The sequence below is a fragment of the Halichoerus grypus genome, chromosome 5 (genome assembly GCF_964656455.1).
Source record: "Halichoerus grypus chromosome 5, mHalGry1.hap1.1, whole genome shotgun sequence".
Classification (NCBI taxonomy): domain Eukaryota; kingdom Metazoa; phylum Chordata; class Mammalia; order Carnivora; family Phocidae; genus Halichoerus; species Halichoerus grypus.
This window is the reverse complement of record NC_135716.1, coordinates 172,850,958-172,865,654: the sequence shown is the minus strand read 5'-3', so window position 1 is coordinate 172,865,654 and position 14,697 is coordinate 172,850,958. Positions and strand designations below refer to the sequence as shown.

Below are 14,697 nucleotides of genomic sequence, written 5' to 3'. Positions count from 1 at the left end.
ACAAGAATACACTATCGGAAGAGGGTCACAGAAAGAACACTAACGTGTTCCTCATCTAGGCTGCTGCTAACTCACTGACTGACTCGGGAAACGCAAGCCCCCCCTCCCTGGGCCTCAGTTTCCCCAGCTGTCAAATGAGGAAGTCGGAGAAAGCCATCTGTCACCTCCCTTCTGGCCCTGACTTTCGGAGGCAGCTGAGCGGGCGCTGGGGGGTGGGATGACCAGGGACGCCGGGGGGGGGGGCAGCTCTGGCCACTCTTGCCCGGTTCCACCCACCCAGGCTGAATCTGAGCAAGTCCAGGCTGCTGACTCGAGCAGCCAAGGGCTTCCTGAGCAAGCCACTGACCAAGGCTCCAGAGTCAACCCCAGGGAGCCAGAGTTTCGACTATATCCCGCTGGTGAGTGCCCCAGACCCCAGACCTCAACCCCCAACACACTCCGAGGGGCCTTCCTGTGAGCCTCCTGCCCACCTCTCCCCCTTCACAAAGGGAAGAAGACTGAGAGCTTCCCACCCAAGTAGCCAGCAGGGCAAGGGCCGGGGGCCTGAGAGTGTTGCTAGAAGCCAGCCAGCATCACGAATATTCTTGGCAATCTGCTCTCTTTGCTTTAAAAAATTCACAGGAATTTTGCATTCTACTCCACCATCTATGTGTGTTTATTTTCCAATACATAAAAATAAGCCTCGAAATAGCTCACAAGTAAGTAAAATTAACACCCCAGGGACACGCACCATGTTTAGCAAGCGACTCTGCAGACAGCCCAGCATGCTGTGGCAGGGTGAGAAGCCCAGGTCTGCGGGGGGGGGTCTCTGCATTGAAGAGCAAGGGGGCCCAGCGGGGCTTGGGGACTAGAGGGTGCTGGGAGAGGGGCCCCGGTGTGAGCTGCACCACACAGCCCCAGGCCCCACACACCCAACGCATAGTGTCACACTGAATTTCCAAACCTCCTGGGCTGCAGAGCACTGTGCTTGTATTAAGTGTTTGTGGAGCCAGGCACCGTGCTAGACCCTGGGAGGCAACCTTGAACTGGATGGACATAGTCCCTGAGCTCATGGCACTCAGTGTCTAGTGGGGACATGGACAAGGAAGCAGACACTCCTGATGCTTGGGCGATGTGAGAGCAGAGGTCGGGTTTAGTGCGGGACATGTGACGGCCGGAGGGACACCGACTTCAGGCTTGAGGTCAGGGAGGAAGGAAGCCGACTGCCTGAGGAGTGCAGTGGTCAGACCGAGACCTGAAGGGTGAGGAGTCATGGCCGGCAGTGGAGAGAGGAGAGAGCTTGGGGGCCGGAGAATTGGGGGTGGGCGGCGGGGGGATAGTTGAGGATGAGCCAGCGATCTGGAAATCGCTGATTCTAAGAGAAACTTGAAGTCACTGAGCTGATGGCCTCCAAAGAGCGCCATGGTCTATGCCTTACCAAAACCCTTCAAATTCGGGAAAGAGGAGGAGTTGGGGGGACGGGGCAGGGGAGGAAAGTGGAAGCAGCTGGTGGGTTGCAGAGCTGAGTAGAAAGTACACCTGTTGGGACTTAGAAACTGATCAGTGTGGAGGAGGGACCGGGAGGTGAGCTGCCCAGAGTGTGTCAGATGGCAGTGGACGGCCCCAGTGGCCGAGCAGGGCCCACCTGTGCAGCACAAGAGGCAGGTGTGAGGGGAAGATGTTGGGTTGGGCCTGATCAGTCTGAAGGGCCCGTGGGGTAAGCTCAGAGATGCCCAGTTGGCCGGGGTGTCCCGTAGATCTCCCAGGCGCGAGGGGCAGGCTGGGGGCAGGGAGGGGGGATGAATGGGCGGGCTGTGTGGACCCAGGCTTTTGCATGGCCTGGGACTCCACAGGCTAAAAAGTTTGAGGCCCACTGAGGGGCTCCCCCACACACAGGTGTCTCTGCAGCTGGCCTCCGGAGCCTTCCTGCTCAACCAAGCCTTCTGCGAGGCCATCCACATCCCCATGGAGAAGCTCAAGTGGACCTCACCCTTCACCTGCCACCGAGTGTCCCTCACCGCCCGCCAGCCTGAGTCTAAGACCCCAAGCCCCCAGCTGTGCCCCAGCCCCTCCGCGCGGCACCCCTCCTGTGATGGCTTCTCCCCGGAGCCTCTGGGGGAGGCCAAGCCAGGCTGGGAGCCCAGGGCCGTGACAGAACACACGGGGAAGCTGTGGGCCACGGTGGTGGCACTGGCGTGGCTGGAGCACAGCTCGGCCTCCTACTTCGTTGAGTGGGAGCTGGTGGCCGCCAAAGCCAACTGGTGGCTGGAGAAGCAGGAGGTGCCCGAGGGCCGCACGCGGGGCACCCTCAAGGCGGCCGCCCGCCAGCTCTTCGTGCTGCTGCGGCACTGGGACGAGAACCTGGAGTTCAACATGCTCTGCTATAACCCAAATTACGTGTAGTTGGGGCGGGAAGGGAGGAGAGGGAGGGGACCATGCGGGCCTGGCGGGGGGAGCTTTTGCAGCTGTAGCCAATATAACGGTTGCTAGAAAGAGCCCTGGACTGGCAGTCAGGAGGCCTGAGTTCAATCCCAACTTTGCTACCATCTAGCTGTGCGATTGTAAGCCAGCCCCTACCCCGTCTGGGCCTCAGTTTCCCCACCTGTAAAATAAGTGCGTGAGGCGAGGGAGTTGGACTAGATCTCTAGACGCTCCCAAGGTTCCTCTCGGCCGGACGCCCAGGCAGCCGTGGGGTGGGGAGAGAGAAAATACAGTTTAAACCCCAGTTCTCTCTGGAAGAGGGTCCCGTGGGCAACGTCCCCCCAAAATAAAAGGGTGGATGAGCGAACCCAAAGACTGTCAGTAACCAGACCCGCAAGCTCGCGTCTAGGCACGGGAGACCACCTTGTCTCCACGGTGACAGTCCGGCACCCCGAAATCCCACTTACAAACCCACTGGAGAACCATCCTTCCCAACATGTTACAAAGAGTCACTCGGGGGCCTTTTCCCTGGGCTTGGAAGCCCTTAGTATATTCTAGTTTGCAGACTCTCGGCGACCTCCAGTCTGAGAAGAGGAGACGGGAGGCCAAGGGGAGACCCCCTGCCAGTGGAGGTGTGAAAACTAAGCTTCAGTCTGTGCAAAAATAGTCCAAACAAAATAGACATGGTCACAGAAGCCGGTGGAGAAACCAGGCAACACCTTAAATAATTTGCACAGTTTCAGGAATTGTGCGAGGCGAACTCCGCTGGCGCTGAGGGGCACGCGAGCCCCTGCGTCGGCTCCATTCTGGGGTCTCGGGGTCCCTCTCTGCAACAAAGAACCAGTGCTTGGCTGCAGCGCATTTGGGGCCAGCAGCTTCAGCTGGGAGGGGGATTTATTCAAAGAAATGAAGGACTCTTGAATTGTCCAGCAGAGAGCCCCTGGGCACTTCCCTCTCTCAAGCCCACACGTACCCTGTGGTGACGGGTGCGGCCTCAGATTCCCTGGGGGCTGGCGCCCAGTCGTCTCTGCCCTGAAGACTCCTCTGGAAGTCCAGCAGCCTGGGACTCCAGGCTGAACCCACACACCACCCTCTCCAGGCCTTAATGTCTCTTCACCAAGTGGTCCCTTCGGGCCCCAGGGCCCTGGCACAAAGCCAGTCCCTCTCGAGGGAGATCTGGAGGTCCTCACAAAGCAAACTGACCTGTGGAGGGGCTGTGGGCTCTGGCGCACGTCCCAGCCTCACGAAGACTCGAGAAATGCCTGGTCTTCAGCAGGGGTGGAGGGAGAGAGGGGCTCCAGCAGAATGGCCTTCGGGCGTAGAGAAGAAGATGTGGTATCCTGCCCCCCACACAGCCTGCCCTGGATTTGGGGCCTTGCCCTGCCCTCCTGCTGTGCTGCAAAATCCCCCAGGAGGGCCTCCCTCCACTGGGGTCCTGCTGAGGCTCCGAAAACCTGGTGATCCATCCCCAAGGGAGGGGAAGGGGCTGGAGACCTCATATAAAGTCCTGTCTGCTGCTTGGCTGAGTGTTGTGCTTTAGAATCACCCTCTGGGGAGGAACCCAGCCGGGCAGTCACCAGCACCGTGGCCACCACTGCCCCAGGTGGCGCATGGATGACAGTCTGGGCCGTTGGCTTAAAATCAGTGCCACTGAGCGGGATAAGGGTTTTAGGCTCTCTTGCTCAAGGCCTCAAGCAGGTGTGAGGACAGCCTTGTCGCCTCCCTACACACCTCCCCGCACAAAAGTAACACTCATGCAGCCAGCAGCCCCAGCTTCGGGTTAAGGAGAGAGGGGTGTAACATCCCCTCCTTGGCCCACCATTAGTGGAAGCACCTGTCAGGCCGAGGGTGGGAACTCCTGGCACTCGTTTGGGCAAGTGGCTTCCCCTTGCTGGGTGCGCAGGAGCTGGGGCGCTGCCCCTGCTCCAACTTTCCCAGATTCTCTGCCTCTGTGATGCTTACCCCTTAGTGACCATGGACTTGCGCTATCTGTGTAACCTTGAACCAGTTGCGTGTACTTTCTGGGCCCCTCTCCTCTTAACACGATGAGACTGGACTGGGCCACCAGCCTCCCGAGCCACCTGATTCGGGGTCTCCAGGCTCAGTGTGGACAGTGAGCAGGTTCAAGGTGGCCCAGTGTGGAACTGGAAGGAGTAACTGAGAACCCAGCAAGGTGGTAGGTGTACCACCCCCTTCTCCAGGGAATGTCCTCGGATCCTGCTCCAGGAACAGTTGCTGGAAATCTGGGCCGCTGACATCCACAGCCCCTGGCTCCCGAGCCTAGCACCCAAAGGGGTAGAGGAAAAATCCTCATGGATATCAAATAACCCCAGGGCTTTGGGGGACATCTGGATAAGAGACATTTTTTAAAGGCCTTCAGAGGTATTGAGATGACACGCAGTCTCCGGAAACTGCCCCCAGGATTGCCAAGCCCAGAGCAGAAGGGACTAGCTTTAAGGAAAAAATAAGAACCTTAGGTAATTAGCACATGCACTGAAGCTAAGATGGTTCCAGAAATTCTCAAGGAGGGACACATTGCTCCTGCAATTGGGATTAACTTGGATCTGGATTTTTTTTGTTAAGCTAGCCCTTGCTTTCTAGGTGATGCAAAGAAACATTTATGCCCTGCCTGGCTGAAGGATCAGGAGAGTGCACATGCCTAATGGCCTGTCCGACAGAGGCCGCCTTCAGCGGCAAGAACACTGAGGAGCGCCGGGGAATTTCAGTGCTGGTCTAAACTCCATCAGCGTGCTGTGTGACTTCTGGCAAGTTGCTTGCTTTCTTGGGGCCCTGTTTCATCTTTTGTAGAATGAGGAGGTTACACTCAATCAGCATTTCCAACACTATTCCTTGGTTGATATGTTAATTAGCAATTCACGAGAAACTGTCCAGCAGGCAAATATGTTGGGGAAACACAAGGAAAACAGACTTCTTTAGGTCAAGACAGACTCAGAGTCATGAATATGTAAATGTGTATTGTCAGTCTCCAAAGAGGTGATTCAGAAGGTTGCTCTCCCCCAGGTTATTCGGTTGGGAAAACACTGGTCTAGATCTCCCTTAGGGATCTTCAGGCACTGACATTGGAAGAGCCTTTATTGAGAACCTCCTGTATGCCAGGCCTCCTAGGGCAGCAGAGTGAACACATCGGCTGGTGCTCCTGTCCTTTTGGAGCTTGGTGAGAAGCATCTGAAGAATGTCTGCTCCATGAACCATTTCCCCACTCCCTGGCATTCTGGGGCGAGTATGTCTTCGCCTGCCACATCCCCAACCTCTGATGCTGCCGTATGTAGGGGTGGCCTCAGACGGTGCATCATTTGCACTAGAGGACAGCCCCTGAGCTTTCCGACACCGATAGTGGGTTAGAGCAGCGTGGGACCCTGGCCTGCGATGGGCCACCTTTCCCAGGGGGGACAAGGGAGTCCCTGCCACAAAGTGTCCCAAGGATCCAACCTCCTGCCACACACAGAGTCCTCCCTCCGGGCCCCCTCAGCTGAGATCAACTCCAGATCCCGGGAAAACTGGGCCCCACACTTGGGCAGACTTGCTCTGGACTTGAAAATAAACACCGGCTTCCAGGTAGCACTTGCGTTTTCCCCATCCTTCCCCTGCCTGCGGACAAAACAGACGACATCTACTGTCCTCGGCTGCTATAACGGGGTGAATGGAGTAGCGAGTTCGAAAACTACCTGCTGGGGGGGGGGCGGGTTCACCTGCTCGCTAGGAGGGGAATCTTCCCTCTTCCTTCGCAGGGACCCCCAATGAAAGGAAGTGAGGAAAGGAGTCTCCCCTGATCTGTGTGCAGCCTCCGCCTGGTGACTGGCCACCCCACTCACCAGCCCCACTGGAACCTGTGAGAAGCACCTGCTATTGCAGGGTCCAAATGCTGCTATTCACTACTTGCGTATTGGAACCTCTCCCAAGTGGTCCCCAAACACAAATGCATTCTGCATCCTAGTGCCCTGGAAAGGGAGAGAGAAAGGCATTGCTACCCCAGGAATGGGCTGTGTGTTCACTGCCGTGGCATTTGGGAGATTTTTTTTTTTCCCACCAATCTAGCAGGGACTAGGGAAATCAGTCCCCCCCCCACCAAATGGCCGCATTCCTCAGCTGGAGCAGGCTCCGCAGTGCCAGTATAAAAATAACCAGGGCAGGGGCGTATGTGGCATTTTGCAGCTGGATAATCTGATCTGCAGAAATATGTCCTAAGGTCAGGAGCTTGGCAGCATCTCCCAGCCAGGCTCCCAGCCCCCTACAATGGAGCTCCCTGACCCACGCGTTCTCCGGGCCCTCAGCCTGTTGGCTTTGACCTCTGAACCGCCTCCCAGATCACCTGACAAAGTGGGATTCCTCCTGTTCATGCTGCAAACCTCCTTGGCTCAGAGCCAGCTGCCTTGAGCTTACCGCCGCTTCCCAAGGCAAAGCGCCTTGCCTCAATGTGGTCAAATGTGATGACACACGCCGTGTAGTTTTGCTATTTGCCCAGGTGGCTCTGGCTCAAGTGGCATGGCCGGTGCTTGCCCCCCTCGGAGCCTTAAGTGCCTACAATGTGCTGCCCTGTTCCCTTGCCTGCTCACCTGTAATGTCCCCTTCCGTGCCTGTGACACGTCTTGTTCTTAGAACACCCGCCGCCTTTTTCCAGTAGCCAGTCCCGTGGATGCTGTGGGAGTCCTGACCGTCAGCCGTCTTCAGTCCACCACCAATTAGCAAACCACGCCCTGGGGCTGTATGACCACGTCTGTTTTCAAAGGAATGGCTTATTTGTCATTGGTGGCTACTGTTCTCTTAGAGGCCTTTAGCTCGTAAAAACTAATGAACCTGATGATATGACCAAATGATACTGTGTCTGCTCTTTTGTTCTCCAAAACTGATACCTGGCTTTCAAACTGGTGGTTCAGTGGTCTGTCTGCCTTGCTCCGTGTGCTCACATCTGTCTTGGTTTGGGATCCCCCCTCGGGTGACCCATCGTCCCTGTCTGCCTGGGACTGAGGTGCGGGGCAGTCTCAGGATGCGGGACTTTAACTTTTAAAATTGGAACAATCCAGGGCACCTGGGTGGCTCAGTTGGTTAAGCGACTGCCTTCGGCTCAGGTCATGATCCTGGAGTCCTGGGATCGAGTCCCACATCGGGCTCCCTGCTCAGCAGGGAGTCTGCTTCTCCCTCTGACCCTCCTCCCTCTCATGCTCTCTCTCATTCTCTCTCTCGCAAATAAATAAAATCTTAAAAAAAAAAAATTGCTAAAATTGGAACAATCCCGGGAAAATCGGAACAAGTTGGTCACGGTGGTTCCCCCAGAAGCAGAGCTTGAGATAAGGATTCAGTGCAAAGAGTGTATTTGTGCAATCCCCGGAAACACCGAGGCAAGTGAGGAAGTAAAAGAGCAACACGAAGGACACCAGTAAAGGGAAGGTTACGGCTATGAGTGTGGACTTTCATCCCACTGGAAACCAGAGTAGATGCACATCTCCAAGGTCACGGAGAAGGAATGAGGTGTGTGCTCCAGCTCCAGTCAGTCACTGGTTGAGGGTCACTCCTAAGAAATGGCACTCATTCCGTGGCACTTCTGGCCTCAGCCCAGGTGCCCCTGCTGGGCTCACTTCTGCAGGTAGAGAAAGCCACCAGTCAGAGAAGTACAGGTATTGGTGGGTGTCCAGCCCATGTGCTCCAGGAACTGAACCACCTGTGGGGGTACGGCAGGACCCTAACAGCACCTGCCACCAATGCTCTGCACAGCTGCCTCCCACATTTCCGATTTCCCTCCGAAGCAATTAGTGGTCACAAAATACATTTATTTGAAAATCATCCCCAGCCGCCATTTTGTCTTGGAACCCACACAAACTGCCTCCAAAAGCAAACCTAAGTCATCTGGAAATCCTTTAGCACCTTACCTTGTTTCCTCACATCGGTCATCCCTTTGCAGCCTTCAGGGAGAACAGGCGACTAAAACAGGAATTCCCAACAGGCCAAAAAACGTCGCTGTGATGTGCTAACAGCCCCTAATAGGAACCATCTGAGGAGTCAACAGGCTGAGACTGACGAGGCCAACAGAAATGCACACAGGCGTGGCCCTCATGGATGACTCTCAGCTGGGTAATGGGCCTTTGCTGAGCTAGACAAGCCCTTTCTCTGACCTCCCACCACAGCTCTAGGCTGCTGGGGGACCTGAAGTTCTTTTAGCACCTCACTGACCTATGAGCAGGCACGACCTCCATCTTTATAAGAAACCTGCTGCTTTCTTTTCTTCTCCAGTTGTGCATCTTGTAAAAGCCACTTTGTGTATATGTGTGTGTGCGTGTACATGTGCATGGTGTGTGTGTCTCTGTGTGTGTGTGTGTCCTGCTGGGGCGGCAATAAGGATCTCCTAGCCCCTCGTGCTATGAAAAACATACTCAGGAAAGCAGAGACTCAGTACCCTTGGATTCTCTCCAGGAACTCTGCAGAAGGAGAGAAGGAAGGGAGCCCAAGGTTCAGGTCCTGGCTCTCCTGGGTTCTCTGTCCTGTGGGTGCCAGTTCCCTCCAAGGCACTGTTGGCGTCCTGAGAAACCTGAGCTCCCTTAGGCTTCATTAATCTTTATCTCCGTCTGAAATGGGAGAAAACAGTATGTTGAGTCCTAGCCTAGCTCTGCCAAGCTCTCTCGTTCTGCCCTCCAGCAGCAGCTACCCTCCTTCTCATAGGAGCATCACTTATAATCTCCCAATGATGAATCCCTTCTGGAAGCATCCAGACCACTCACCTGAAGTCTAGCCACCCCAGATCCAGGGTTGGAGAAAGAAAGGGACACATCCTGTTCGATATAATGAGGCATAGGTCATCTGTTGGGAGAAGGTCTCCTCCTAGCCTGGGGGGAGGTGGGGCCCTGGATACTCAGAGCTCCTGAGCCTCCAGTAAGCTCTGGGATGGGTGGGGCTGTTGTCTATGGTGGCTCCTTCAGCCACTCCAAGTAGATCTTAAGCTCCAAGATCTTGCAGGTTGCAGATATGGACCCTCTCAGGTACTGACCCAGTTCCCGCCTATCTTTCACTCCTGACCTCAGAATCTGGGGCTTCCACAGAGCCGGAATGCGGGGCTGTTCGCACAAATGCCTTGGCACGCAGAGCCTGCGGTGCTGTCTGATGCCTTCCAGCAGAGGGCGCTGTGGGTGTGCACTGCCTTCCAGGCCCGGGCCTGCAGAGACGTTTCGGGGAAAGAGGAGCGCAGCGGCAGGGATGAAGGGAGGCTTCAGAAGCTATTCCTGTCCCCTGTCAACAGCCTTTTTTCCCTGCTAAAAATGGGTGATTCGTGATGGCTAGGAAGCCCACTGAAAGGCTGTGCCGGTCACGTACTCACCCGTGAGTCCAGGCACTGGGCTAGCTCCCCTGCAACTGGAAAGGAGGTGCCTACTTGGGCCTGCCCTGCCCTGCCCACTCCTCCTCCTGGCCACCCTATTAGTACCCCTCCTTCTCCAGACTCCGTGAGAGCCCTCCTCCTTCAGGAAGCCTTCCCAGGCCTCCTCCCAGCAGCAGCTTCTTACGGGATATTTACTAGTGTCTACATATGTGTGTTCTGTCTCCCCCATCAGACTGGGAGCTCCCAGCCATACTTGCTGGTCTCTCCCAGGGCAGGGTTGTGTAGCTCAGTGTGCAGCCCACCTCCTCCAGGAAGCCCTCCCTGACCTGATCAGACTGGAGGCTCTTCAGGGGCACAGATCTTATCTCCTCCATCTGACCAGGGGTTTTCCAAATGGGGCTCTGTCTCCTCCATCAGACTGTGTGCTCTCTGAGGCAACTCTTGTGCAGCTCCGGTGGCACCTGTCTCAGGACCCTGTGGGGAGACAATACTCAGTCTGAAGACGGCCCTCCTCCCCCGCCCCCACGGGGAGATCTGAGATGCCCCCAAGTCCCCTGAGCTTTGCACACTGGGCGGGAGAAAGATGGGTTGGATCAGAGGAAAGATCACCACTCCGGGAAAGAACAGAAAGCGGGCAGGCGAGACTCGAGAGGGATTGAAGACACCAGACCCCCTGTTTGCATCACACGCTGGCCCTGGCTCTGCAGGTCCCCCCATTCCACGCGGGCCACCACCCAGGATGTGGCCCTCGCCAACGCATGTCTCAAGCACGGGCAGTCCATGCGTGAACTGTGGCTGGTGCCCCCTAGTGACCGGGGCCACGCAATGACACAACAGCTTCGGCCTGGGCTGCCGGGTAGGGCTGCGTAGCAAAGGACCACAGAGCAGGAAATGCCATGTCTCCTGTTCTGGAGGCTAGAAGTCCAAGATCAAGGTGTGGGCAGGGTTGGTTCCTTCTGAGCACTTCAAGGAAAGGGTCTGGTCCAGGCCCCTCTCCCAGCTGCTGGGGCTTCCCGGGTTTGTGGCAGCAGACCCCACCCCAGTTTTCACATGGCCTCGGCTCTGGGACGCGACTGTCTCCAAATTCCCCCTTTATCCAAGGACCCCAGGCATATTGGATCAGGGCCCACCACAATGACCTCATTTTAACTTGATCACTTCTGGAAAGATCCTATCTCCAAATATGGTCACGTTCTGAGTCCTAGGGGTTCAGAGTTCAACACAGGAATTTGGGAGTGAGGGGCACAACTGCGCCCATAATGCTGCACTCGTGGGGCTGATGTTCTCGCGGAGACAGACAAGAAACACAAAATCAAGGAAACATACATTAAGGCAAAAGGCAGAAAAATGAAGCAATGTTAGGGGAAAGGGAGTGTTAGGGTGGGGAGGATGCTGCTTTCCTTGGGCTGGTAGAGACAACCTTCCGACAGGTGACAGAGGAACACAGACTGGATTCCAAGTGTCCCCCAAGCAAGCTGTTCGTGTCCTTGCCATGTTTTCTCTGCCAAGTTGGATGTTTACCAAGAGCTCAGCGTGCAGCCCACCTCCTCCAGGAAGCCTTCCTTGACCTGTAACCCCAGGGCCGACTGGACCTCTCCCACAGTCCTTTGTCCTCCAGGTAATGGCTGTTACCAGCACTTCTAGGTGGTATTTCAGGGCTGTGTGTCTCCCCCATCAGACTACAAGCAACCTGAGAGCAGAGACCGGGCTTTTGCGGTGCCTGAAACCTCCTAGATGCTCAGTACATGTAGGCTGAAGTGCACACTTAGAGGGTGAGCCAGTCCTCCTCTCTTTAATAAAAATTATCAGAAGTTTTAAATTGGGGAGTCCTAAATGTCAGCCATTTTCTAAGGTCTTTCCACTGATGCCTCTCATGGGCTCCTCACAACTCTATGAAGTAGCTTTTTGGTGTTTCCGATGAGAAAACCCCAGTTCACAGACATTAATTAATCTGCTCAAGGTCCCCCAGCTAGAAACAGGTGGGGAAGGATCCAAACCCACGTCCGCCCAACCCTAGGGCCAGGTCTCTCTCCTTCAACACACTGCCCCACTGGTTCACTCACCCCACATCTCCTGGGTCCCGGCTCCCACCAGGCCAGGGCGGCTGGGCCACGCAGGGGCAGGGAACATTTGATACCAAGCTTTTCATTTTCTCCTGCTCTGCCGAGCTCAGCTGCTGGGGCCGCAGGTTCACTGCCCCCTTGCCGCCTAAGTCCCCTCCTCCCCACCCCACCCCCCAGGAGGCAAGTACAGCTCCACTCTTCCTGTCCCTCCCCAGAAGGCAGCGGAGGACCAGGAGGCTCCAGGCACAGGAGAATGGGTAACAAATGCTCCTCGTGCATAGCACATGCTGTTCCTGGGGGCCAGAGAGCTTTGCCTCTTCTCTGCTATTTGTGCCCATCACCCCCTCTACTCCTGCCCCAAGGAAGGGAAGCAGCAGATGGGCCCTGGCCCACCCGACCCAGGTCCCAGCTGCTCCTCCTACTGGGCAGTCCCGAGCTATCAGAGCTAGAAAGGGTGCTCAGAAACCTCCAAATGTCTACCCTGCCCCATTCTACAGATGAAGATACTGAGGCCCAGGAAGCGATGCGGCCTGGACCCAGGTCACTCAGGTCCCCCCAGGCCTGCCCTTGTTGGGTCTAAAGATCCTACATTACAGCTACTCTAAGGGGAGGTCTTCGGGAAGGCCCTTGTCAGGTGTGTGGGTGAGGATGGTTCCCACAAGCTAGATACTTAGGCGGCGAAGTTGGGTCCTAGGGCAGCAGAGAGCACAGCAGAGAGCACGAGGTGACGGGGAGCAGAGCTGGAAAGAAGGCTGGGCACACAGAAAATGAATCTTGCTGCCCTCCCCACTTTGTAGTAAAACCCAGCTGCCCTGATGCTGAAATAAGGAGATAGGGCAGGCACCGTCCACAGCCCCCTCGCCAATGGTCCCTCCATGAAAGCCCAGGTCATTCCAGCACACAGACTCTGGGCCTCAGATTCCTCATCTGGGGAATGAGGGAGGAGGGCTGGATAACTCCCCAGTGGTGACTTTACCATCCTGGTTCCAGACTTCAGAACATTCCAGAACATCCATGGGTGGGGGATGCCCATGAGGTTGTGTCAGCTCTCCTGGAGACAAGGACTCTTCCCTTGGGCCACAAGGCCCCTGCATGCAGGTGGCAGCGTCCTGCATGGCCACAGCTGGTCCAGGGGTGGAGACATGAGCTCTGGGAGCCTGGGGAACCTGCAGAGTAACCACCGACCCCACAGATCCACTGGATGCCGTTCCAGAAAGCTCCGCGGCCAGCACAACACTGTCCCTCAGGGCCAGAGGCCTGATGAAATTACAACCACCATCAATGACAGGTTTGGCCCTGAGTGGTGGAAAATACGTGTTTCTGGGCTACTCCATCCAGCGTTGGCCTGTCACCATCCCTCCCTCAGCGCTGTTCACAGGAAGAAATGTGCTTGGCCCCGTGCCGCTCAGAGGGGGACCCACGGGGCTGCTAGGATGCCTGCTTGAAGTCAGCCTTTACTGAGTGCTGGGGGGCGGGGAGGGCTAGGGGGCAGGGCAGGGTTCCCTGGGTTTTCTTAAGCTGCAGTTCCCAGCCAGGAGAGAACTTTCTGGGTGACACCAACAAGGCCTGGGAATGGGCAGACACTGTACCCACCGTACCAGTAATAAAATTAAATGAATCAATGTCCCCAAGCTAGCCCCTCCCGCAAGGAAGACGGCCGCCTGGGAGGCGCTGTGCTAATGGGGGGGAGGGGGGGTCCCAGGCAAGGGGAGGGTCAGAGCGCCAGCGCCCTCTCCCGGCTGTCTCTGCAGCCTCCACGTAGCCTCGGTTCTTCCCCAGCTGTATTTGCCGTCCCTCTTCATCTGCTTCTAGCTCCCAACTGTCGCCCACCTCTGCCTTGTCTCCTCTCTGCAGGGGCGCCCAGCCGGGGTCTCTCTCAGTCTATTTTACCCGCTCCCCTCCCCACTCTGTCCAGCACCTCCCCGCCCCACCCCACCCCACCCCACCCCCGCCCCGCGCGTCCTGCCTCCAAACCCGGCGAAGCCGCATCTGTCCTTAACCCAAAATCCTGCCAATTAAACCGCTCCCTCCGGCTCCGGCGGCTGCTGCTGACGTCGGGAGAACCAGGCGAGGCGAAGCCGCCGCCTACGCGGTGGGGTGGGGGGAGGCGACGGCCCCCTCCCGGGGCCCCGCGGTCGTCCGTCTGTCCGCCCACTGCCGGGCGAGCCGCGCGAGGCCCAAGCGTTGTGCGTCCGAAACTCACTCCCGCCAGGCCCCGCGCTCGGGGTCCCGCACCCGCTCCAAGACCCCCCACCTGGGTCCCCTGCACCGCCCCTCCGTCTTGAGATCCCCGATCCGTTCCAAGACCCCCACCTGAGTCCCCCTGCACGGCCCCTCGCTCTCGGGGTCCCTCACCTGCTAGAAGACACCCCCCCCCCAGTCTTCCCTGCACCGTCCCTTGCGCTCAGGGTCCCCCACCCGCTCCAAGACTCCGCATCGCGCTCCAGGCGAGAGCTCCGCGACCCCCGGCCCGCGCTCCCGCGTCCCCACCTCTCGACGGCGCGCTCCCAGCACCCTCTGCGCTGCGCACTGGCCTCTCTCCGCGCCCGCACCCCGCGGTCGCCCGCACTCCGCGCGCTCGGGCCTCGGTTTCCCCGCTCCGAGCCACGCTGGCCCCGCTGCCAGGAAGGCGTCGCCGCCGTGGGAACCCGGAGGGGGCACATTAAGAACAATTAGCCCACGCACAGCTGGCAGCGATACCTTAATAAATAATAGTCTGGCCCGCATGTAAATAAATATTGGAGCGCATTATGCGGGCAGGAGGCGCAGCCCTTTGGCCCACAAGCTGCTTCCAAGACGTCGGAAGATTGGCTGGCGCCTCTGCTGCAGGAGATCCCGGCACCCCAGGGGCCTCGCCCCCCGCGGCGCTGGGCAGGGAGGGGTGGAGGCCGAGGCCCAGGAGAGGAGGCC

The 14,697-nt window shown here is 57.3% G+C and overlaps 1 protein-coding gene and 1 long non-coding RNA gene across 11 annotated transcripts in view; one reads left to right on the top strand and one right to left on the bottom strand.

Annotated features, from left to right (window-relative positions):
• Window positions 1-7,233, top strand: part of VWA5B1 (von Willebrand factor A domain containing 5B1) — a 66,800-nt gene extending 59,567 nt beyond the window's left edge. For all 5 annotated transcript variants that reach the window (XM_036115594.2, XM_036115595.2, XM_036115597.2 and 2 more), the window contains 2 exons: window positions 281-398; window positions 1,876-7,233. In XM_036115594.2, coding sequence (XP_035971487.1) covers window positions 281-398; window positions 1,876-2,382 — 625 coding nt within the window. In that variant the 3' untranslated portion in view covers window positions 2,383-7,233. The remainder of the gene's footprint in view (window positions 1-280; window positions 399-1,875) is intronic.
• A 480-nt stretch (window positions 7,234-7,713) lies between these two features.
• LOC118550465 (uncharacterized) overlaps window positions 7,714-14,697 on the bottom strand; it is a 56,465-nt gene continuing 49,481 nt past the window's right edge. For 3 of the 6 annotated variants that reach the window (XR_004924568.2, XR_004924573.2, XR_004924569.2), the window contains 4 exons: window positions 10,051-10,198; window positions 9,132-9,562; window positions 8,286-8,978; window positions 7,714-7,996 (listed from right to left, as the gene is read on the bottom strand). This is a non-coding gene — a long non-coding RNA (uncharacterized LOC118550465). The remainder of the gene's footprint in view (window positions 7,997-8,285; window positions 8,979-9,131; window positions 9,563-10,050; window positions 10,199-14,697) is intronic. The other 3 variants (XR_004924578.2, XR_004924580.2, XR_004924577.2) reach the window with 3 other exon arrangements.